At 42.5% G+C, this 24,127-nt stretch overlaps 1 protein-coding gene across 3 annotated transcripts in view; it reads left to right on the top strand.

Moving 5' to 3' along the window:
• Positions 1-22,487, top strand: part of LOC139010985 (zinc finger protein 709-like) — a 29,213-nt gene extending 6,726 nt beyond the window's left edge. The window contains exons 2-5 of one of the 3 annotated variants that reach the window (XM_070416128.1): positions 11,043-11,169; positions 11,901-11,973; positions 13,017-14,314; positions 14,516-22,487. In XM_070416128.1, coding sequence (XP_070272229.1) covers positions 11,043-11,169; positions 11,901-11,973; positions 13,017-14,314; positions 14,516-14,655 — 1,638 coding nt within the window. In that variant the 3' untranslated portion in view covers positions 14,656-22,487. Of the gene's footprint in view, positions 1-11,042; positions 11,170-11,900; positions 11,974-13,016 lie in introns of those variants that run through there. The other 2 variants (XM_070416127.1, XM_070416129.1) reach the window with 2 other exon arrangements.
• The last annotated feature ends 1,640 nt before the right edge of the window (positions 22,488-24,127 follow it).

Genomic DNA, 24,127 nt, shown 5'->3' with positions numbered 1-24,127 from the left:
GAAGTTTCTACCAATCTCCATTCCCACCTGCAGTGTAGTAGGGTTCCCTTTTCTCCACCTCTGGGTTTTTGTCGCTTGAAACGTCAGTGGTGGCCCAGAGCAACGTCAGAGGGGAGCAGGGGTCCGAGGCCAGGTGCCTTAAGCTAAGGAAGCCCCCTACACCCTTGAGCCTGCCAAGGGAAGTACTTGAAGGCCCACTGATCTTCCTGGGGAGCCTCTCCCTGCAGGTGTCCTACCTGCTCACAACTCCATGGAGGGAGCCTTTACAGTGAGAGAAGCTACCACACTTGAAAGCTTGGGAAGCAAGTGCACCTGCGGGAGTGGGTGATGCCCCTTCTGAGGTTTTAGTTGTGGTCCCCCTGGGCCTGTTTCTAGGCATCGGGTGAAGTTTTGCATCCAGGGTGTGGGTGCACATTGAGAAATCTGGGAAAGTCAGGAGTGTGTGTCCTGGGTTAGGGACTGTGACATTGGGAGTTCGTTTGGATCAGAACCTTACACTGAATCCAGCTGAGCACCCCCTCACTGTGAGCTGAAGCCTGAGAGAGGGAGCACGTCTGTTGGCGGAGGCATGGCGGGAACAGCACCTCATGTTAGACCCATGGGGTTGAACTGGATCTGGGTTCAGCAACATAGGTGCTTGAATTCTGGCTGGGAATGAATTCGGAGCCAAGACTCACACTATAAGAGAACATTTAATTGGGAAATCACAGAAGTAGAAGAAGAAATTCTTAGAAGGCATGGGTTTAGGAAACAAGTTACAGAGGTAATGGAAGGGCCCTTGGCTCTTAGAAGTGAGAAAGGTAGCTGTTACATGCCTGCGGGGATGGGTGGGTGAGGAGAGGTTGGGACATGCTCCCAGGAAGGAGAGCGAGCTGGGTTCTCTGTCCTAAGGTTTTAAGGGTGGAGATTTTAAGGGAGGGCCCAGGGGAAATCTCAATAGAATATTCAGCAGCTTTCCAGATGTTTCCCTTCACAGTCTAGGTCTCCACTGATTGATTGGTTGTGGCCAGAGCACAGGTCATCATTCAATGCAGCTGGTCCTCAGGTCAGCCCTGGCATCGCTTTTCTGGTTTTGCTGCTTTTCTGGGCCTGCAGCTAAAATAGAAGTGTGGCCTAGAGGTTATCTTTAGGGGGAAAAGGTCCAGGGTCTAAACTGCACGGCCAGCGATATGCTACGGGATGAAAGGTCTCCTGGCGATGACGTCACAGCCTACAGTTGTCTGTTGCTGGGCATGACCTTCTGCCCCTGGCCCATTCTCCTTGCTCTGCTCATGTCTGTCTAACTGCCTAGCACATGTCCATTATTCCCCAGGGAGAGGAGGTATCGGAGCTCCCAGACTTCATTCCTGGGGTGGCTGCTCAGGTGTCCCTCCTCTGCTTCCCTGAGGACTGTAACCCTCCAGGGGTTCTGTCTCAGTCAGGAGAGTCTAGAACAGTGGTTCTCAACCTTGGCTGCACATTAGAATCACCTGGGAATCTTTTTAAAATCCTGATTTCTGGGCCTCATCCTCCGGAAATTCTGTTTCTTTGTTATAGGGTGGGGTCACTGGTCTAGAATATGGAACCTTCTGAAACTGGCTTTCCTTCTGTCCTATGGGAAGCAGGCTGCTCATTTGAGCTGAATCCAATGTATGTGTTTCTTTCACATTCTTTATCCACTGACTTGGGAAGCCCTTTCACTCTAGTTTCCTTGAGAATGAAAATGTCCATTGATTGAATGTACCAGGTAGAAAAAAGAGAGAGAAATATTGATACTTCCCGGCAGAGTCGCGCAGTGGTGAGTGTCAACCTACGAAGCAGGTCACTGATCCATTCTGGTCAGGGCACATGCCAGAGTTGCAGGCTTGATCCCTAGTAGGAGGCATGCAGGAGGCAGACGATCAATGATTCTCTCATCACTGATGTTTCTCTCTATCTCACTCTTCTTTCCTCTCTCAAATATATTAAAAATACATACATATATACACACACACACACACACACACACACACACAGAAAGAGAGAGAGAGAGAGAGAGAGAGAAAATGAGAGCAAGAGAGACGGCTCTAGCTGGTTTACCTCAGTGAATCGACGTGTCCCACATTTGTTTCTGAACAAGGGCATATACTTGATTGCTGGCTCCTCCCTGGCCCAGGCCCTGGTCTGGCCATGTGCAGGAGGCAACCAATCGATGTGTTTCTCCTACATAGATATTTATCTCTGTCTTTCCCTCTCTCTTCCACTCTCTCTAAAAATCAGTGGAAAATTATCCTTGGTTGAGAATTAACAAAAGAGAGAGAGAGTTAACATGAAAAAAGCAAGGCAATTTGTGAAAGCAAACAGATTTTTCTTTTCCCTTTTATGCAAGAGAAACTTCAAATGTGAAATGAATGTATTTAAGTTTTCAGGCACATTTTTATTTTCCTAAATATATTTTTATTGATTTCAGAGAGGAAAGAGAGGGAGAGACAGAAACATCAATGGTGAGAGAGATTCATTGATTGGCTTCCTCCTGCATGCCCCCTACTGGGAATCAAGCCTGCCCAAAACTCAGGCTTGTCCCTGAGTGGGAATCTAACCATGATCTCCTGGTTCATGGGTCAACACTCCACCACTGAGCCACACCTACAGGGCACATTTTTTTTATTTTTAGATAACTGTTTGTATGGCATGTCTCTAGAGCAGTGGTTCTCAACCTTCCTAATGCCGGGACCCTTTCACACAGTTCCTCATGTTGTGGTGACCCCCAACCATAAAATTATTTTTGTTGCTACTTCATAACTGTAATTTTGCTACTGTTATGAATCATAATGTAAATATCTGATGTGCAGGATGTATTTTCATTGTTACAAATTGAACATAATTAAAGCATAGTGATTAATCACAAAAACAATATGTAATTATATATGTGTTTTCCGATGGTCTTAGCCGACCCCTGTGAAAGGGCCATTCGACCCCTAAAGGGGTCGCGACCCACAGGTTGAGAATCACTGCTCTAGAGAATCTTAAAAATGGTTACATCATTGAATTTTTATTGTAGTTGATGTGACAACTATGAGAACATTATGTAAATGTCTGAAAATTCAATACATTTTAGGAGTTAAACTGTTATTATTTAAAGGAATTAAATTCTAGAATGGTTAAAAGTAGTGTGTAAATTTCTGCATTTTTTTTGCAATACACCTGTAAAATACAAAAGTGCAGCCCTAACCGGTTTGGCTCAGTGACTAGAGTGACAGTCAAGGGCATGTACCTTGGTTGTGGGCACATCCCCAGTAGAAGGTGTGCAGGAGGCAGCTGATTGATGTTTCTCTCTCATCGATGTTTCTAACTCTCTATCCCTCTCCCTTCCTCTCTGTAAAAAAACCAATAAAATATATTTAAAAAAAAGACAAAGAAAAGTGCAACTTAAGACTCACTGCCCACATATGCTGGTCCCTCCAGCACTGTTTCTCCAGTTACCCCTAAATTGAGTTTTGATCATTTCTTAGCAAATATCCCAACGTATACCAAGTCTACCCGCTACCGCTGGATGCTTCACACCGCTGTGGTGGGGCAGGGCCTCAGGAAGTCCTCAGGATGAGGCCAGCAGTTTATCAGATGCAAATGGACCAAAATTAGACCATGTGAAGGGAGTAGTACTGTGTACAGGCCCCAGACCTAGAGCCACATAACTCAGTCTGTGCCAGATCCTCCAGGAACTTGATCTCTGCAGGACAGGCCCACTAAGTGTGAGGCGGGTGGGGCTTGGGGTCTCCCTTGAGGGGGAGGTGCCCATTAGGCTTGGGGGAAGGTGGGTGGAGTGGCACTCAGCCTTGAGCACCCAACTCAGGCTGTCCTGGATTCTGCCCACATCTCAGCATGGTGGAGCCCCCAGGAAGGGCGTGCTGCTGGGAGTCCAGAGGTGGGACTAGGGCAGTGGTCAGCAAACCACAGCTCGCGAGCCACATGCGGCTCTTTGGCCCCTTGAGTGTGGCTGTTCCACAAAATACCACGTGGGGGTGCGCATGTACAGTACTATTGAAACTTCCTGGCCCATGCGCAGAAGTCGGTTTTCGGCCTGGGCAAGTCTATTTAGAAGAAGTGGCGTTAGAAGAAGTGGGGGGTGTTGGTCGTTCGGTCAGGCACCAGGAGACACAGTGCAGGCGGGCTGCGGGATACACAGCGCGGGGGAGGCTCGAGCAATTCATGCACGAGTTGAGTGAGCCAGTCAGTCAGCAGTCTCACTGTGCAGTGGTTAGTTAATTTTAGGGAATGTTGTGGAGGTGAGTGAAAGAAGATGTAGCGTCGAGGATTGAGAAAGGTATGTTGTGTTGGTTTGGACATATAAAGAGGATGAACAAAAGGAGATAGAGAAACAAGTATACAAGACGAGTGTGGATGGGAGAATTGGAAGGGGTCGACCTCAGCGAACGTACCTCAATCAGATTGAGGACGTTTTTAGCAAAGGCCAGCTTAGGAGTACCCTAATTAAGTTAATAACAATGTACCTACCTATATAGTTTAAGTAAAAAATTTGGCTCTCAAAAGAAATTTCAATCATTGTACTGTTGATATTTGGCTCTGTTGACTAATGAGTTTGCCGACCACTGGCCTAGGGCATCTCTCTTGAGGGGGCGGCACCAGTCAGGTTCATAGGAAACTTTGGGGGAATGACCCCTTCCCAGAGGCACAACTCAGTCACTGACACCTTAGAGTCTGCCCACACACAGGCCCAGGCAGCTGACTCCCCAGCAGAGCACAAGATCCGAGGGTTTTTCTTACCTTGTAATTAGCACTTGGACTATTCATTTAAAAATATATGTATCTTTATTGGTTTTAGAGAGGAAGGGAGAGGGAGAGAGAGATAGAAATATCAATCATGAAAGAGAATAATCCATAAACTGCCTCCTGTCCCGCCCCCTCCCCACTGGGGATCGAAACTGTGACTGATCATCTGCCCTGAACAGGGATGGAACTGTGACCTCCTGGTTCATATGTGGATGCTCAAACACTGAACCATGTGGTTCGGGCAAACTATGCATTTTTTGGTGGGTTGCCTGCTGACAGCTTGAGCCTTAGTCCGCTCTTGTCCCTATTGCAGTGATGGCGAACCTATGACACGTGAACTCATTTTTTTGTTTGATTTTTCTTTGTAAAATGGCATTTAAATATATAAAATAAATATCAAAAATATATAAATCTTTTTTATACTATGGTTGCAAATATCAAAAAATTTCTATATGTGACACGGCACCAGAGTTAAGTTAGGGTTTTTCAAAATGCTGACACGCCGAGCTCAAAAGGTTCGCCATCACTGCCCTATTGCCTCCCACTTGAACAAGCTGATAAGAAAGCCTGGGTGGTGTCTCCTATAGAGCAGGCAGGTGATTCCAACCACAGGGTCCCTGCCTGTGCAGAACTCTTGCCCCGGACCATGACCACACCAGGCTCCATTTCTGGCTCTGAAGCCAGGTCTCAGCTGCTTGAGAGGCCAGCCCGGCCCTCCTTAGAGACCTCTGTGTGAGTCCTAAGGCTTGTCCTGCTCTCCTGGTGTGGGTGTGAGGGGTGCGACACACCAGCATCACTCTCATCCACACTGAAACAAGTCAATGTGGGCGGATGGTGCTGGGAGCTGTGCTGCCCCATGTGGCATTGCTGAGCCTGTTGCGCCTCACTTCACTGTACCAGAGTGGGAGCTTTCATGCATTTCTAGGCAATTGGCAGGCAGAGTATGGTATTGGGCCCACTTGAAAGTGGTTCTGGAGTCATTTGCTCTGGCTCTGCCAGTTAAATAAATGTGTGACCAAATAGAGCAGGCTAATTCGTAAGTTGATGATATTGTATGGCCCATGATTGATGTTGTTACTATCCAAATGGCCCTCGGGAGAAATGAGGTTCCCAATCCCTGCTCTGTAGAAAAAGCAATTAGGGTTCAACCGGGAGCTTATCTTACTCCTTCCCCTCCCTGGACCTAACACAAGAGAGGTAATAGATCATTGTTTTTTCTGGCATCACAAGTGGTGAGTGGGAACCTTTTCTCTGTCCCCTATACATAGACATCAGTGGGTATGATGTCTCTCTGGGAGCAGCATTTAGGGGAATTATGCTGTTGGGCATGTCCTGTGCCTGAGATAGACTGTCCTGCTGCTGCTGGAACTCACAGGTGAGGTCAGAAATGAGACCAGTTGGGAGAAGAGCCCCTAGAGTAGCTTCAAGTTTTTGGAGAAAATCACTTTTGTAAGTTTTATGTCTACAAATTGAAGAATTTTTTAAAAACTATTGGGATGACATTGGCTAATAAAATTATATAAATTTTAAGTGTACAATTCCATAACATCATGTGTACATTGTATTGTGTGTTCCCCACCCAAAGTCTCCTTCCATCACCATTTAATCCTCCCCTTTACCCTCTTCTAGCTCCTCACACTCCCTGTTCCCTCTGGTACCCAATGCTGTTGTCTGAGTCTAAGAGTTTGTTTGTGTTGCTTAATCCCTCCCCCTGTTTTCATTCCCTCCCCCCTGACAGCTGTCAGTCTGTTCTCTGTATCTATGAGTCTCTGTATACTTCGTTAGTTTCTCTTCTTTACATTCCTAATATCAATGAATGCATGTGATGTTTGTGTTTTTCTTACTTGTTTTCTTCACTTACCATAATGCACTCCAGGTCTATTCATGCTGTCACAAAGGGTAAGATTTCCTTCATTTTTACTGCTGAGTAATATTCAATTGACTTCTACCACGGCTTTTTTATCTACTTACCTCCTGATGGACACTTGTGCTTCTTCCAAATCTGGGCTATTATAAATAATGCTACAATGAAGGCAGGGGTTGCATTTTTTTTTTTTTTTTTGCATTAGTGTTTTGAGTTTTTTTGGATATATTCCCAGAAGTGAAATGTCTGGGTCATTGCTGGGCTGACCTGCAGACCCTGAGGGACAGATGAATGGATTACTCTGACACAAAGTTTGCTGTGAAAGAGAGGCCTAAGGTACTGCCTGGCTAAAGGAATCCAGGCAGCCTCGATTGCCTGCCTTGTTAGGCTTTTATTGTAACAGCAGTTTAAGATAAAGTTTATCTTTCAGATATGATCGGTAAGGTAAGTAATTTTGGGAGGACACTTGTGTTTGTAATATCCTTTAAGCAAGGACCCCCAAAGATTAAGTATAAGGATTCCAGTAAACACCTAGTGTCTGCGTGTGCATAGAATTGTTTGGAAAGGTCAAGGAATAATTACGGTCACTGCCTTCAGCCCTCCCCTAAGTTGGAATTTCCATAAAAGGCAGGCAGTCTTCCACACATTGCTTTTTTCTCGGAATGTCCTTACAAACTTTCCAACCAAGTCTCGAGTGCTGCCTGTCATCCTCCCCTTTTTTGTTTTGCTGAATGTATTGGTAGAAGAGAGGCAGTGAACTTTCTGCTTTGGATTATCAGATTTTGTGAATTGCATTTACCGCTCCGGTTCCGAATTTACAAGCTATGAGAAAGACAAAAAAGAGGAATGGTTAATTATCTGGAATGTGTAGAGTGTGAATACACTCCAATAATTGCTCAGCCTCTGTCATCAACCTCATCATCATCCCCCAGGTTATTCCCTGGACCATTTGGGTCCTGGGAAGGTGCATCATTCGGGGCTGTGGAGTCCTCAGGCCCAAATTCTTCATTTTTGGAAGAGGGTTGGTCTCGTGCCATGCCTTGGCAGGGTTTAATCTGTTGAGCTGGAATCCACAGTGCCCTGTGGGGGTAGAAACACACGCATATCCTCTCCCGCATGTTAATAATTTTTTACAAACTTTCTAACCAAGTCTCATGTGCTCCCCAACTGGTTATGAGTCAGTTGTATATTTAAATTTAGAGGAAACTCCATACTGACACTTGCACTTTGTGCCTTTATTGATGACTATAGTTCCGCTGCATGAAAATTCATGCACTGGAGGGGGGCATCCCTCAGCCTGGCCTGCCTGCTCTCACAGTCCTGGAGCCCTCAGGGGCGTCAGGTGATCTGGCGATTAGGGGAAGACAACACCCCCATCACACTTCTGCTGCTGCCACTGTCAGCAGCAAAAGCCTTGGCCTGCCCTGGTTACCTGAGCCTCGGGCAGCCCTGGGCGGCTGGGCAGCCGCCATTTGAGGCTTGCATGCACCTTGGGCCGGCACTGGGTGGCTGGGCAGCTGACATCCGAGACTTGCCTGCGCCTCGGGCCGGCCTTGGGCGGCTGGGGGGTGGAGGGGACTGAGGGACTCTGGAGGCAGGTGCGGCCTGGCAGGGCCTGCTGCCCTGGCGGGGCTGAGGGGACTGGGCACTGCCATCTTGTGACTCTGGGTGCCGCCAGCTTTGAGGGCATAGCAGTTAATTAGCATATTCCCTCCTTATCGGCTATGGGCGCTGCCATCTTTGTGAGGGCCTGACAGTCAATTAGCATATTCCCTCTTTGTTAGATAGGATTGCCATTCTGACAGGTGTGAGGTGATTTTTCAGTGTGGTTTTAATTTTCATTTTTCATATTTGTATTGGCCATCTGTGTGTCCTCTTTGGGGAAGTACCTATTCAGGTCCTTTGCACATTTTTCTTTTGATATAAGCTATTTTCTTTGCTGTTTTTTATTTCATGTTTTTAAATTCGCACTGTGAGGTATGTTTTTATTGATGTTAGAGAGATAGCTAGGGGAGAGAGAGAGAGAGGTAGAGAAAAACATCTATTGGTTCACTCCCATTCACACCCCAATTGGGAATCAAACACAAAACTGGGGCATGTGCCCTGATCAGGAACTGAACCCATGACCTTTTTTTAAAATTATTTTTTGGTGTTGGCTTGTATAAATTCTTTATAAATTTTGAGTAATAACCTCTTACCAGAGGTTTCATTGGTGAATATGTTCTCCCATTGGGTTGTTTGCCTTTTTATTTTATTGATGGTTTCCTTTTAGATTGATGCAGTCCTATTTGTTTATTTTTTCTTTTGTTTCTCTTTCGCAGGAGACATATCAGAAAAAGTATTGCTAGGAGAAATGTCCACGATTTTATTGCCAGTTTTTTTGGCTAGGATTTTTATGGTTTTGAGTCTTTCATTTAAGTCTTTTATGCATTTTTTAAAATATATTTTTATTGATTTTTTTTTTTTTTTTTTACAGATAGGAAAGGGGAGGGATAGAGAGTTAGAAACATCGATGAGAGAGAAACATTAATCAACTGCCTCCTGCACACCTCCTACTGGGGATGTGCCTGCAACTAAGGTACATGCCCTTGACCAGAATCGAACCTGGGACCTTTCAGTCCGCAGGCAGATGCTCTAACCACTGAGCCAAACCGATTAGGGCTTTTTATGCATTTTTAGCTTATTCTTGTGTATGTTGTAAGAAACTGTTCTAGTTTCCTTTTTTAACATTTTCCCAGCATCATTGATTGAATGTACTATCTTTACTTTATTGTGTATTCTTGTCTCCTTTGTCAAGTATTCCGTGACCATAAAGGCATGGGTTTATTTCTAGGCGCTGTTCCATCCCACTGATTTATATGCTGTTTTATGCCAGGACCATGCTGTTTTGATTACTATAGCCTTGTAGTACAGTTGGATATTAGGTAGTGTGATTCATCCACATATGTGCTTCTGTCTCAGGATTGCTGTTGTTATTCAGGGTGTTTTGTGGTCCCATGTAATATTTTTGAATATTTGCTCTAGTTATGTGAGATTCAGCATTGGTATCTCTTTTTTTTTTTTAATATATTTTTATTGATTTCAGAGAGGAAGGGACAGGGAGAGATAGAAACATCAATAATGAGAGAGAATCATTGATCAGCTGCCTCCTGCACACCCCCTACTGGGGATCGAGCCCACAACCCAGGCATATGCCTTTGACCGGAATCGAACCTGGGACCTTTCAGTCCACAGGCCGTGCTCTATCGACTGAGCCAAGCCAGCTAGGGCCAGCATTGGTATCTTGATAGTAATTGCACTGAAGGTATAGATTGCTTTGGGACGTGTGGACATTTTAATGATATTAATTTTTCCTATCCATAAACACCCCATATGCTTCCATTTATAGTTTACATTCCAATTACAGTTTACATTATATTTTGTATTCGTTTCAAGAGTAGAACATATGTTGAGACAAATTTTACAGAGTTTTCTGCCTGATATTTTCATTACCCCCCTGACCTCTTATGTACTTTGTAAATTATGTGCCATTTCAGCATGAAAATAGTCCAGACTTCAATAAAGGCCCTTGTACATGCCAAGTCTTAAGTTGTTCTTCAAGGTCCAGGCCCCAGTTACAGTGTTATAATTCTGCCAGAATTTTAAGTGTGATCTTATGATTTAAATATACGTGTCTATGTTCGTAAAAATCAATATCAAGTAACCCTCAGGCTCATGAGTAGAGGGCTTTTGTAGAGTGCTAAGTTGTCCTGTCTTGCTCATGCCTGAGCTCTAACTCTAACTTCTTATCTCCATGGAATGAGAGAGGCAAAAAAAGGTCAAACTGAGTTACTAAATATTATAAAAACAAATGATCATTCATACTCCCCCACAAGAATATTTTCATTCATTTGGGTGTATCTCGCTACTTCTAACTATCTGGAGTACTTCAGGACAATATGGCCAAGTACATTTTGTTCTAAGTTGAATTTCCACACACCACTTGGCCTCTCCTGTTTGGTGTGAATAGAAGAGAAAGCTATCAGGCCTTTATTGTAGTCACTAAAACTTCATGTAAATATGACAGTATGCTTCATGGATTGATGGATCAAATGGTGGTTATAGTGGAGATGAATTTTCTCACAGGGAATCGATGGGCTTAAAATAGAAGCATTTTAATTTATTAATATAGAAGTTGTTCAAGGTGCTCTTTACCCTGACATTAGAGAGCAATGAAGACTAGAAGTGATCACAGTAAAATTATATCATTAAATTCCATGTGTTCTTGAGAAAGTGAGTGCGGCAAATTAATAATAGTCTTACAATCAAGTCATAGACTGAATGTTGGGGACCACATGTCCTATGTGAACTTCCTATGAATTATGTATAGGTCCCCAGTTCTGTCTCTCTCACCCATTCTCCTCCTGTATGTATATGTTTGATGTTTTAGGACTCAATGGCCTTTGAGGATGTTAATGTGGAGTTCACCATGGAGGAGTGGGCTTTCCTGGATCCCACCCAGAAGAAACTCTACACAGATGTGATGCTGGAAACCTTCTGGAACCTGGCATCAATAGGTAGGTATCACAAATTCTTTTATAAAAAAAATATATTGTATTGATTTTTTACAGAAAGGAAGGGAGAGGGATAGAGAGTTAGAAACATCGATGAGAGAGAAACATCGATTAGCTGCCTCCTGCACAGCCCCCACTGGGGATGTGTCCGCAACCCAGGTACATGCCCTTGACCGGAATCGAACCTGGGACCCTTCGGTCTGCAGGCCGACGCTCTATCCACTGAGCCAAACCAATTAGGGCCTTTTTTAAAAAAAAATATGTTTTTATTGATTTTAGAGAGGAAGGAGTTGGGAGAGAATGATAGAATAATCAATGATGGGAGGGAATCACTGGTTGGCTACCTTCTGTGCGCCTCACACTGAGGATCTAGCCTGCAAACCGGTCCTACTGGGAATTGACCTGTGACCTCCCTGTTCATTCCAGTTCATAAGTTGTTGGTCAACCACAGAGCGACTCTGGCTTACACCAACTTGTTACTTATTTAGTCAATTAGAAAACTGCTATTGCTTGCTCATCAATGCTGTTTCAAGAAATGAAATATGGAAAGGGAATACATTGGTAATTAAGCTAGGAATGATCACAGCTCATTGTGTACTTAAAATCTAACCATTTTTTTATATTCTTTAACATGTTAAGTGCCCAGCCTATTTTGTCTTCTAGACGGAAAGTATAGTGTCAGTTACCGGTGACTGGGCGCTTAACGTGTTAATAGTTTATAATGCTTTTTCTAGCATGTATTTTAGAAGAAAAAGGTGAAGACCATGACACTGAAGATAAATATGAATATCATGGGATGAATCTTAGGTGAGTCACATTGACATGAGAGAGCATTAAGAGCATCTTTGTTTTTGATTTTTAAATAGATGTATTTTATTTATATATTTTATTTATTTATTTATTTTTAAAATATATTTTATTGATTTTTTACAGAAAGGAAGGGAGATGGATAGAGAGTTAGAAACATTGATGAGAGAGAAACAATCGATCAGCTGCCTCGTGCACACCTCCTACTGAGGATGTTCCTGCAACCAAGGTACATGCCATTGACTGGGATCGAACCTGGAACCTTTCAGTCCGCAGGCTGACGCTCTATCCACTGAGCCAAACCGGTTACAGCTATTTTATTTTTTTCAGAGAGGTAGGGAGAGGGAGAAAGAGAGAGAAACATCAATGATGAGTGAGAATTATGATGGCTGCCTCCTGCATACCCTACACTCGGTATTAAGCCCAGAACCTTGGCATTTGCCCTGACCAGGAATCGATCTGTGACCTTGTTCAGAGGTCGGCGCTCAACCACTTAGCCATGCTAGTGGTGAGAAAATATTTTTTTATTGAATTTAGAGTGTGGAGGTGTGATGGAGAGGTAGAAGCATTAATTGTATGCCTTCTGCATGCCCTGTACTGGGGTTAATAAGTCTGCAGTCTGGCCATGTTCCCTTTTGGGGAATTGAACTGGCAACCCCTTGGTGGGTGGGTCTATGCTGAATCACTGAGCCACAAAACAATCTTAAAACAGGTAATCCAATTGTATCAGTCCAGTTTTAAATGTATTGACTCTTAGAATAATCTCATTAAAATGTTTTTTCTGAAATGTGATCTAAAGTTTAGTGTATAAAAAGTAATTACACTTGGAAACAATATACAGAAGTTCCATTAATGAATATAAGTGTTTTCATAACATCTGTGATCCAGCCTATTTCAGAGGTTTTAGGATATGCAATTTCAAAAATCAGAATGTACAGAAATCTCACGCTTTCCTTGAAAACGGTAAAAATGTCATCATCATACTATTAACAAATATTTAAATTGTTAACAGAGTATTAATAATATGCTTCTGATTTTTACAGCAGTCATATGGTAGAGAGAGTCTGTACAAGGAAGGATGGTAGTCAATGCAGAGAAAACTTCAGCCAGATTCCAAATCATAATGAGAAGAGGGAAACTCCTACTGAAATAAAACAACCTAAAGCCACGTTGTGTAGGCAAATCTTCATGGATTATTTATCCTTGAATAATCACCTGAGCTCTCTCACTGGACCCAAACTATACCTGTTTCAAGAATATGAAGAAAACCCTTCTAAGTGTAAGGAACCTGAGAAAGCTTTCAAGCATCACCAAAATATTCGAAGCCATGAAGGCAGCCCCAGTGGGAAAGCTTTCCACTATTCAGCCTCCCTTAGAAATCATGAAAAAACTCATACTGGAGAAAGACCCTATGAATGCAAGCTTTGTGGTAAAGTTTTCTCTTATTCAACTTCCCTCCAAAATCATAAAAGAACTCATACTGGGGAAAGACCGTATGATTGTAAGCAATGTGGAAAAGCCTTCTTTACTCTACGTACCCTCCGATATCATGAAAGAATTCATACTGGGGTAAAACCATATGAATGTAAGCTTTGTGGTAAAGTTTTCTCTTATTCAACTTCCCTCCAAAATCATAAAAGAACTCATACTGGAGAAAAACCGTATGATTGTAAGCAATGTGGAAAAGCCTTCTTTAATGTACGTACCCTCCGATATCATGAAAGAATGCATACTGGGGTAAAACCCTATGAATGTAAGCAATGTGGGAAAGCTTTCATGGTTCCAAGTACCCTCCAACGCCACGAAAGAATTCATAGTGGGGAAAAACCCTATAAATGTAAGCAATGTGACAAAGCTTTCTCTCATCCCACTTACCTCCAATGTCATGAAAGAACTCATACGGGGGAAAAACCTTATAAATGTAACCATTGTAGTAAAGCTTTCTCTTATGCATCTTCCCTCCGATGTCATGAAAGAGCTCATACTGGGACAAAACCCTATGAATGTAAGCAATGTGAGAAAGCTTTCTTTGCTCTAGGTGCCCTCCAACGTCATGAAAGAATTCATACTGGGGAAAAACCCTATAAATGTAAGCATTGTGGCAAAACTTTCGCTAATGGATCTTCTGTCCAATGTCATGAAAGAATTCATACTGGGACAAAACCCTATGAATGTAAGCAATGTGGGAAAGCTTTCGTTACTCTAGGTAATCTCCGACATCATGAAAGAACTCATACTGGGGAAAAACCCTATAAATGTAAGGATTGTGGCAAATCTTTCGCTAATGTAACTTCCCTCCGATGTCATGAAAAAATTCATACTGGGGAAGAACCCTATAAATGTAAGTATTGTGATAAAGCTTTCTCTTCTTTAACTTACCTCCGATGTCATGAAAGGACTCATACTGGGGAAAAACCTTATGAATGTCAGCAATGTGGAAAGGCTTTTTGTCTTTCCCAATCTCTTAGAAGTCATAAAAAAATGCATACTGAGGGGAAATCCTATGAATGTAAGCAATGTGGGAAAGCTTTCGTTGCTCTAGGTGCCGTACTCCGACATCATGAAAGAACTCATACTGGGGAAAAACCCTATGAATGTCAGCAGTGTGGAAAAGACTTCAGTTGTACCTCACATCTTCGAAGACATAAAAGAACTCACAATGGAAAGAAGACTCATGAATAAGAAATGAGGTAAACCGTTTTTGCCATTCTTTTTCTCATAGTGGAGAGAAACCGCATCAATGCAAGGAATGTGGTAAAGCCTTTAGGTTCCAACTAGTTTTTACAGACATGTGAAAACAAAATGTATTGATAAACACCGTTAATGTAAAGAATAGCCAAGAGCATTCATTTATCTCTCAGCTGTGCCATCATGTATGATAATCCTTATTGGGGATGGACCCTAGTAATGTAAGAGGGTTAGAAAGCATTCATTTTTTCCAGTTTATTGTAAAGGATGAAAGAACTCATTGAAGAGATCCCTGTCATGTAAGGATTGTAGAAGAACCTTTGGCCATCCTAGTTCTTTACAAAATCATGAAGGGACTCGCACCCAACAATATGTGTATGAACATAAGGAATGTGGGAGAGCCTTTCTTGGACATGTGAGAATGCACCTGGTGAAATAGTGTATACGTAGAGAAGGTGGGAAAGCCTTCAGCTGTCTCTTTTCCTTGGAAAGATCATTAAAAAAACTCAAATTTGAGAATTGTATTTAATGTAAAAATATAGGAAAACCTTCATGTTGCCTTATGTCCCTACAATAATACGATGTGAAAATGTACACTGGATAGATACTGTATAATTGCCTATTTAAAAAAAAGTTTAAATTTTAACAAATACTTTCAGAGTATCTGAAACTGCCCTGGAAGGAAATCCTATTAGTGTAACTAACTGGTACATGTAAACCTGTTGCAAATGAAGTCACATACACCCCAAAACTCACAGCATTAAAGAAGTTCTATGAACTTTTGACAAATTTGGTCATTATCAGTACTCATTCTTTTTTTGTTGGTTTCTTTAAATTGATGCTTTAGAGTGAGGAAGGCAGAGAGAGAAATAGAGGGAAACATAGATGTGAGAGAGAAACACCAATGGGTTGTCTTTCCTGTGCCCTGACCAGTAATGTGCCCTGATGGGTATTGAATGAATAGGCCCTACACACATATATATTCTTTTTAAATTTTCAATTGCACTTGAAATTCACTATTCTTTTAGTCAATAAGTATTTGCCACATTTGTACATACTTACTGTTCACTGTAGAGTCCCCTGTGTATTATTTTCATGTATTTTTGTGTGTGTTGCTTTTGGCTGGGAATTGTGCTATGGGGTTCACATTAAGAAGAGAATATTTGCCGAAACCGGTTTGGCTCAGTGGATAGAGTGTCGGCTTGTGGACTGAAAGGTCCCAGGTTTGATTCCAGTCAAGGGCATGTACCTAGGTTGCGGGCACATCCCCAGTAGGAGATGTGCAGGAGGCAGCTGATCGATGTTTCTAACTCTCTATCTCTCTCCCTTCCTATCTGTAAAAAATCAATAAAATATATTTTCCCAAAAAGAGAGAGAATATTTTAGTTTGTTTTTCTAAATCTTTGCCCTGCCAGCCAAGAATATCCTCAAAACTGCCAGCCACTTCTTTAATTCCGTTGATGTCGGTGAAGCTTTACAGTTGTTCAGAATTCAACATTAAAGTTCCACTATAGGTTGGCTTTTCCTTCAAGCCCATAGGTGCCCACCAGGCAACAAATGTAGACTGTCATGGTTGAGACTGTTCTCGGAAGGGTATGCACTGTTCTCTTTATTGCATTTGCATTAGATCTAGTTTTTCTAGTAATCATCTTGTCCTGTTGGTACTACTGACTAATTCAGATCCCATTGTGACAGCTGCAATGGTGCAGTGCCAAGGAGCCCCTTGACAGTTTGTTCTTGTACCACCCTCTGCAGTGAGGGCTCTGAGCCAGTCCTTCCATGTGAGGATCGGCACTTTCCTTATTCCAGGCAGACTCTGATGTGTGCTGTCACTCAGAGCTGATCCTAATCTCTCAATATTTTCAGTTATCTTGGGTTGTATGTGATTAGAATTATGTCCATTTTTTCCTAATAAATGCGTCTGTAATTTTTAAAAATATTTTTAAATTGATTTCAGAGAGCAAGGGAGAGAGAGAGAGAAAGATAGAAACATCAATGATAACCATTGATCAGTTGCCTCCTGCACGCCCCCTGCTGGTGATTGAGCCTGGAACCCGGGCATATGCTCTTGACCTGAATCAAACTGGGATCCTTCATTTCGCAGGCTTATGCTCTATATTTGCTGAGCAAAACCAGCTAGGGCAGGGGGTCCTCAAACTTTTTAAACAGGGGGCCAGTTCACTGTCCCTCAGACCGTTGGAGGGCCGGACTATAGTTTAAAAAAAACTATGAACAAATTCCTATGCACACTGCACATATCTTATTTTGAAGTAAAAAAAACAAAATGGGAACAAATAAAATATTTGTATTTGCATGTGGCCCACGGGCCGTAGTTTGAGGACCCCTGATCTAAGGCCATGGTCTGCAAACTGCAGCTCGCAAGCCACATGCGGCTTTTTGGCCCCTTGAGTGTGGCTCTTCCTAAGCCTTAGGAGTACCCTAATTAAGTTAATAACAATGTACCTACCTATATAGTTTAAGTTTAAAAAAATTGGCTCTCAAAAGAAATTTCAATCATGGTACTGTTGATATTTGGCTCTGTTGACTAATGAGTTTGCCGACCACTGATCTAGGGCAATGCTTCTGTAATTTTTAATGAAATAGGAACTGTTTCCCAACCACTCTTATACTAAGAAATGTTTTGGTGTTTTGTTATTTTCTGAGGATATATTTAAATATCCCATAGTAATTATGTATTTTCCAGTCAATTTGACATTTTTTCCATTTAATCATTATAAATTCTGAGTCACAAGTATCATATGTGTACAAATTCAGAAATGGTTTTCTCAGGGAAATTATATTTTTTATTACTTTATATTTATAATGTTTGGCACAGACTCATCTCTTATTCATTCAAAGTATTAAAAACTTCAGTCATGTATTTTTTTAGTCCCCTCTAGCCAGAGACCAACAAAGTCACATCTGTAGTAAAAGAGAAATGAGGTGGAGTGAATTGAACTAATAAGCATGATCAGAAACCATAAACGCCTGGGATGTAACAGTAACAGCAGCCTTTAAAAGGATTTCTTGTTATATTTTGCCTTGTGATAGACAATTTGATTTCCATTCAAGGAAGCAATACATTTTTCTGCATTGAAGTCTGGGAGGAAATGAACTTCATTCTATCTTACATAATGAAAATCATTTTTCTTTAGAAGGCAGAAAAATAATCATGCTAAACAAAATTGTAAGAAGCACAAATCATATTAGTGAGAAAAGCAATATTCATTATTTTTATTCCTTTGTAACCCGTTCTCCTTGATCACATGTGCAAGCATGAATGCCTTTGCTTTTGTCTTGATTCATTGTGGTCATGGAGTAGCTCTGTGTGATGATGGATGTGTGACATTTTCTTTTCAACAAGATATATTTCTTTTCAATAGGCCGCCAGTTGTTACCTAAATACTGAAATATTTACTATGCTGTATTGGGCACCTTGTAAAAAGTACCTCAGTTAAGTATATATATTAACATAAAGTCATGTACTTCTTAACAAAATATTTAACTTTTTTTATGAGTCAATTGAGGTTTATAAGTTTAGGAATATTATCAAAGAACCCAAACCTAGCAAGAAAACAAAGTTAGGATCTCTCTTCCAAGAAGCTGCTCTTGCTGACAGAATTTTACTCTTTTCCCCCCACCTTTTAAAAAAAGTTGACTTGAGAGACAGAAAAAGAGAAGCATCGATTTGTTGTTGCAGTTGTTTATGCAATTATTGGTTGATTCTTGTGTGACCTGTGAATGAACCCACAAGCTTGGCATATTGGGACAACGCTTGAGTCAACTGAGTTGCCTGGCCAAGGTGGAAGTATGATCGTGATGATAATGTCAACATCCTGCACGTGCCAGGCGATTTACATGGAAAACATGCCCAATTTAGCACACCTCTCCAAGTCATGATATACAGGCATGAAAGAAAAAATGTCTTGCATTGCTGGTGCTTATGTTTTTGTGGGAAAGGAGATACTGGTTAAATAAAAAACACTTTAGTGTCTTAGAAAATGAAGTTGTTGCCAGGTGAGTGTGACTATATAGTTGAGCATCAGCCCATGAACCAGGAGGTCATGGTTTGATTGATGGTCAGGGTACATGCCCAGTAGGGTGTGTGCTGGAGGCAGCTGATTGATATATGTTCATTCTCATTGATGTTTCTATCTCACTCTCTGTCTTAAAACAACAATAACAATATTATTTTCAAAAGAAAAGAAAAAAAGTAAGCACAAATACTGACAGGTAAGATAATTGGGAATGGGGTGGATTATACCTCTTCATTATGGAGAGTACGGGCCTCAGTAAATGGGGGTGTCATCTTTGATCATCTTTCCTCCCATGTAATACTTCTTAAAGACTTGTGGATCTGCTAGAGTGTGCATTTAAACAATGGACAAACATCCCCAAAGTTCTGCCTTCCTGGGATTCACAGCAATGGCTTTCCCGAAAGCTCTAGACATGGTTGTAAGTTTCAGAGCATGTGCTACTTGATTAAGAATCTGGGCATGGGTGTGTGACGTGAAGGACTCCTCACTGCTTTAGGCCATGGAGTTTCGATTTAAAACCAATGGAAATAATTTGAAATTCATTTTTAAAATGGCCTATCATTTTGCCTCTATTCAAACAGTGACACAATTTGTGTACCTTTTGAAACTTTTGAGTTCCTCCCAGTTCAAAGTTCTGGTCATCTGCACAGTTGTACCCATCATGGGTTTTCTGTGAGTAGAGTGATTCCTGGGCCTGTCTAGGGTGGTTTTCTGGTTAAAACACCAGGAAGCTATTGCTGTTCAGAGGATAATGATCTAAGGGAAAATTAAGGTGAACTGCAGACAGAGTATCAGCAAAGCCTCTGATGAGAAGAGTAGCTGGGTTTTTTTTTTTTTTGTTTCAGCAGAAGGCACCAAGCTGTCCATGCTCATTTTTGCTGTTTTCAGGGATCATTTCCATGTTTACACTTCCAGGAGATGTTATGAAACATGGGGGGAAAGGTGTTGATTTTATTTCTTTGAAGAGTAAAGAATGTCCAGACTTGGTCCCTCTTCTTTCTTTCGGTGCTAGTTTATGTTTTCTTAGCGGTGTAGATATTTTATGATTTCATGGTTATTGGTATCTCCTACGATCCCCTGCCCCCATCATTCCTCCCCCCTATGCAAATGAAGACAGGCAAGTAGAAATCTTGTCCCAATTTACATAACTCATAATAGTAGACTCTCCATTTTGAAGTCCTAATGTGTGCCGCATTGTCCAAAGTCAAAAACTTTCACTCAGAAGAACGCTGCTAGCCTTATATAATTCTGTACCATTGCAAATGCAGTGTCAAAGTTCCTAAACAGGATTTAAAAGACAACATAGTGACCCACTGCATGACATTCTGGAAAAGCTCCAGGGTTGAAGGAACCTGTACCAAATCCCTGTTCAAAGGTTAATACAGTAAAAACCACCACCACGACTGTGTTCCTTTGGGTTGATGGAGTGCTTTCCGTCTTGACGGTGGTGTAACTGCATTTGTGAAAACTCATAACTACTCTTGAAACAGTATGTGCAAATATTAAAAACAATATGAAACAACAAAAATGGTAAACTTGTTCTGCATGTGCAACACTTCCTTCCACCACCTTGGGGTCCTTCTGATAAAGAACTGAGAGGTCTGGAGAAGAGCACAGGCCACAACAGGATGTTCTTGATACTGAATTTGATTTTAGGAAACAGCCTCTCGGGCAACCTCTGCCCTCATTCACACAACTGCTTATACAGTAATAGGGCCCCTGGCCCCCACCTTTGAGGTGAAACCAGGGTTCTCCAGTCCTATTCAGGAAATGCTATGATCAGAAATAGGGACTCTAGCCATGGCTGGTTTGGCTCAGTGGATAGGGCATCGTCATGTGGACTGAAGGGTCCCGGTTCGGTTCCCGCCAGGGGCACATGCCCGGGTTGTGGGTTTGATCCCCGGTGGGTGACGTGCAGGAGGGAGCGGATCGATGATTCTCCCTCATCGTTGATATTTCTCTCTCTCCCTCTCCCTTCTATGAAATCAATAAAGAAATTTTAAAAAATAAAGAAATAGGGACTCTAACTGGTGTGCACAAGTTAGGACAGCCTGGGCATGTCCTAATCTAATCCTTGGGCATCAGCTTCATGTCTTCCCAGGGCAGGCCTTGAGGCCTTTTCCAATCCTTAAATTTCCCATCTCAGGCTGGATCTTTGCCTGCTCTCTGGGAAACATGTTTAAATGCAACACCTATATCACTTTGTCAATTTTCTGCGATGGGATCAGTTAGGTGGAAATAGCCAAATCTAATGTCAAAATAAACACAAGTGGTCCCTTTAGTTTAATATTCATACTTTCTTTTTCCTAAGTGGAAAGACAATCAGAGTTGGCAAAATGTAGCCCCAGGTGACTCTGAGGTGAAGCAGGGACAGAACCCAGAGCCCATGTCATGAAGAACACACCTCTGAAACAGTAACCCCACTGTCCCATGAACACCTCCTCTGTGCCAAGAAGCACATTTCACAACAGTACTTGAAGGAACAGTCAGAAATGAGCCACACCTCCCCCCTTGGTCTTACAACAGCTTCCATGTTTTCTTGGGTCTCCAAGGTCACCTATCTGTGGTTCAAGGTCAGTAGGCTGCCTCCTTTTTAAGGAACATTTAGTGAGAGAGAAACAGATAATCAAATTCATCAAATTAAAACTTATGGTTGAAAGGACACCATCAGCACTTTTTGGAACCCAGTGTGCTACTCCTGGGGATATGATATTTTGTCATGGTATGAAAAACAAGATAGTAATTACTTAAAAATTACAAACTGATGTACAGTTCTACTCAGACTAGAACTAGAATAGAAGGCTGGGACATAAACAGATCTCAAGCTGACGCTCTATCCCCTGAGCCAAACCAGCTAGGGCACAAACTAATTCTTAAAAGTGAAATAAATCAATCTAAATATGGTAAAGTATCTATACACATTTTGCCAAAGAAGATATGCAAATGGTCAAGAGCATATGAAAAAATGCTGGACATCATTAGTCACCAAGGAAATGGAAATCAAAACAGTAAGACAGCACTTGGAATTTTAACACATTGCACAATTTAGGTAATTGCTTTCACCACAGTGGAAAATGGTCAGAGATTCCCTACGTCCAGGCCTTTTCATCCTTCAGTCTCCACCTTCTCTCTGTCAGTCCTGCTCTACCCATCAGATTCTTCTCCTTCACACAAAACATCATACCCCAAACACTTCTGATTCTGAATCTACTTTTGACCCAGCAGACCACCAACCTTCACCCTCTTTTTTTTTTTTAAATATATTTTTTATTGATTTTCTACAGAGAGAAAGGGAGAGAGATAGAGAGCTAGAAACATCGATGAGAGAGAAACATCGATCAGCTGCCTCCTGCACATCTCCCACTGGGGATGTGCCCACAACCACGGTACACGCCCTTGACCGGAATCGAACCTGGGACCCTTCAGTCCGCAGGCCGACACTCCATCCACTGAGCCAAACCGGTTTCGGCAACCTTCACCCTCTTACACATCCCTTCCATCACCTGCAGAAGGATCCTGGAATGCTGGTGAATCTTGAACCCATGGCAAGGGCCTGACTTATGCACTGATTGTCTAGTCCTGACAATGGGGGCTCAAGCTATTTCCTGATCAAATAGTCTCATTGTAAATCCTTCTATTTACTGACCTTAAGATAGTCTGTCTGCTACCACAATTGGATGCCTGACTAAGGGCTTTATGTGTAACCAAAGTTGAATAAAAGGCTGGCGAGGCCTGGGCACCAGTGGAAGTCCTTCCTCTTGAGTTGGACTTTCCCGCCTGTTGCCCCAATATTCCCCAATTATCTCTTGTCTCTTTCATTTGTGTGCGGCTCCTCCTCCAGATACTGAACCCTGAACCATGCGGGATGTGGGGGAACATACACAGGGAAGGCCACTGGAAATGAGACTGTAGTTTGGCCCCTCCAGGTTGGACCTCAGCTCCCATACCTCCTGGGACTGGCCACCAAACACTGAAGCTGCCCAGGCCCCGACAAGGTCCCACAGACTTACATCACCAGGACAGCGCCTTGGGAACGATTGTGGTAGCAGGTAAGCCAATCTCCTTTTCATTGACACTGGGCTCATTTGTGCCTGCCTCAGTCTGCCCTCTCCGAATTCACTTGAACCCTTGTCCTCGCTTCAGTCTCTATTATCGGAATCGACAGACTAGTCTCACAGCCATTAGCCACCTCACTCTACACTGCATCTTACTAGAGATTCCCTTTATTGACTCCTTTCGTGTAGCTCAGTGCCCAACCGGGGCTACCAGGCATCCTCCCATAAAGCCCAGTATCCCTACCAACAGTCACCTACCTCAGTTTCACTCCCACACCACAAAGCTGAGCCATTACCATGGACTCTAAATGCCTTATCTCCTCCATGACTGTCCTCTAGACAAGAAATAGTCTTCTTTCTTGGGCTGACTGGGAACTGTCCCCTCTGGTTCCCAACTTTAATCTTCTCACAAAGCCCCTCTATGACGCAGTGAAGGGATCCCTCACTGAGCCTTTAGATCCCAAGGCCAGCATTTTCACCCCCTTAAATGCTCTGAAAACTGCTTTCACCTCAGCACCTTCTCACAACACCACCCCCTTCCCAAAGAGCACCTTGCTTTGCTGCAAAACTACACTTACTATCAGAAGCTGAACTCAATATCACCCAAACCTTAGCATGTTATCTCGAAGGGAAAATGTGGCAGTTTTAAATCCAAGTGGTTAGAGGCCTGGAAACAGGCTGCTGAGCCTGCTCCCTCCCTCCACCCCCCATACCTTTTCCTCAACCTCATATTCCTATACATAATTTTCCAAAGTCTTTGGTAACTTAAAGACTTTGAAGCATTGCTGGGTTAAATGACAAGCATCTGAATATTTTAAAATAGCATAAAGTGCTGAAACATTGATTGCTAGACAAGCTTTAATTCACCTGCTCTTAGTTTTCTTACAGAAGGTCCCTTGTACTTTGCTGAATGTATATTTTGTTGATAGTAAGAGGGTGTTTAAAGTGAGTTCTCAAATGTAAATGCTGGTTGCTTATTTTTGGCTACAGCTGGTTATTTGTGACTGGGTAGAAGTTTTGTGTTGTCCAGTGAGCCAGGACTTGATCACCCCTGATGTCCGAAGGGACCCCTTCTCTCCTAGGAAGCTAAAGCAGCCCCACCCAGGCTCTCTCCTGTTGCGTAAGACCCTTTATCTGAGCCTAGACTTTTTATTTCCAACCCCTCATTCACAGTCCTTGACACTGTCATTGAAACCTCCACAGGTCTTCCTGCTTGGTATTTAGGCACTTCTCTCCCCTTTTCTAGCCTGCTTAAAAGTCATACACTGCAAAGGACACCAAGTCAGGAATGATCCCGTAATACAGGGAAATAACAAAGCAGACCAGGAGGCCAAGGCAGCGGCTCAGACGAAGCCTCCATCTCCCCAACTCTTA

This window comes from Myotis yumanensis, unplaced genomic scaffold, assembly GCF_028538775.1.
Source record: "Myotis yumanensis isolate MYYU_CA2020_CCGP unplaced genomic scaffold, mMyoYum1.0.hap1 SCAF_5, whole genome shotgun sequence".
Classification (NCBI taxonomy): domain Eukaryota; kingdom Metazoa; phylum Chordata; class Mammalia; order Chiroptera; family Vespertilionidae; genus Myotis; species Myotis yumanensis.
This window is presented reverse-complemented; position numbering and strand designations above follow the sequence as displayed.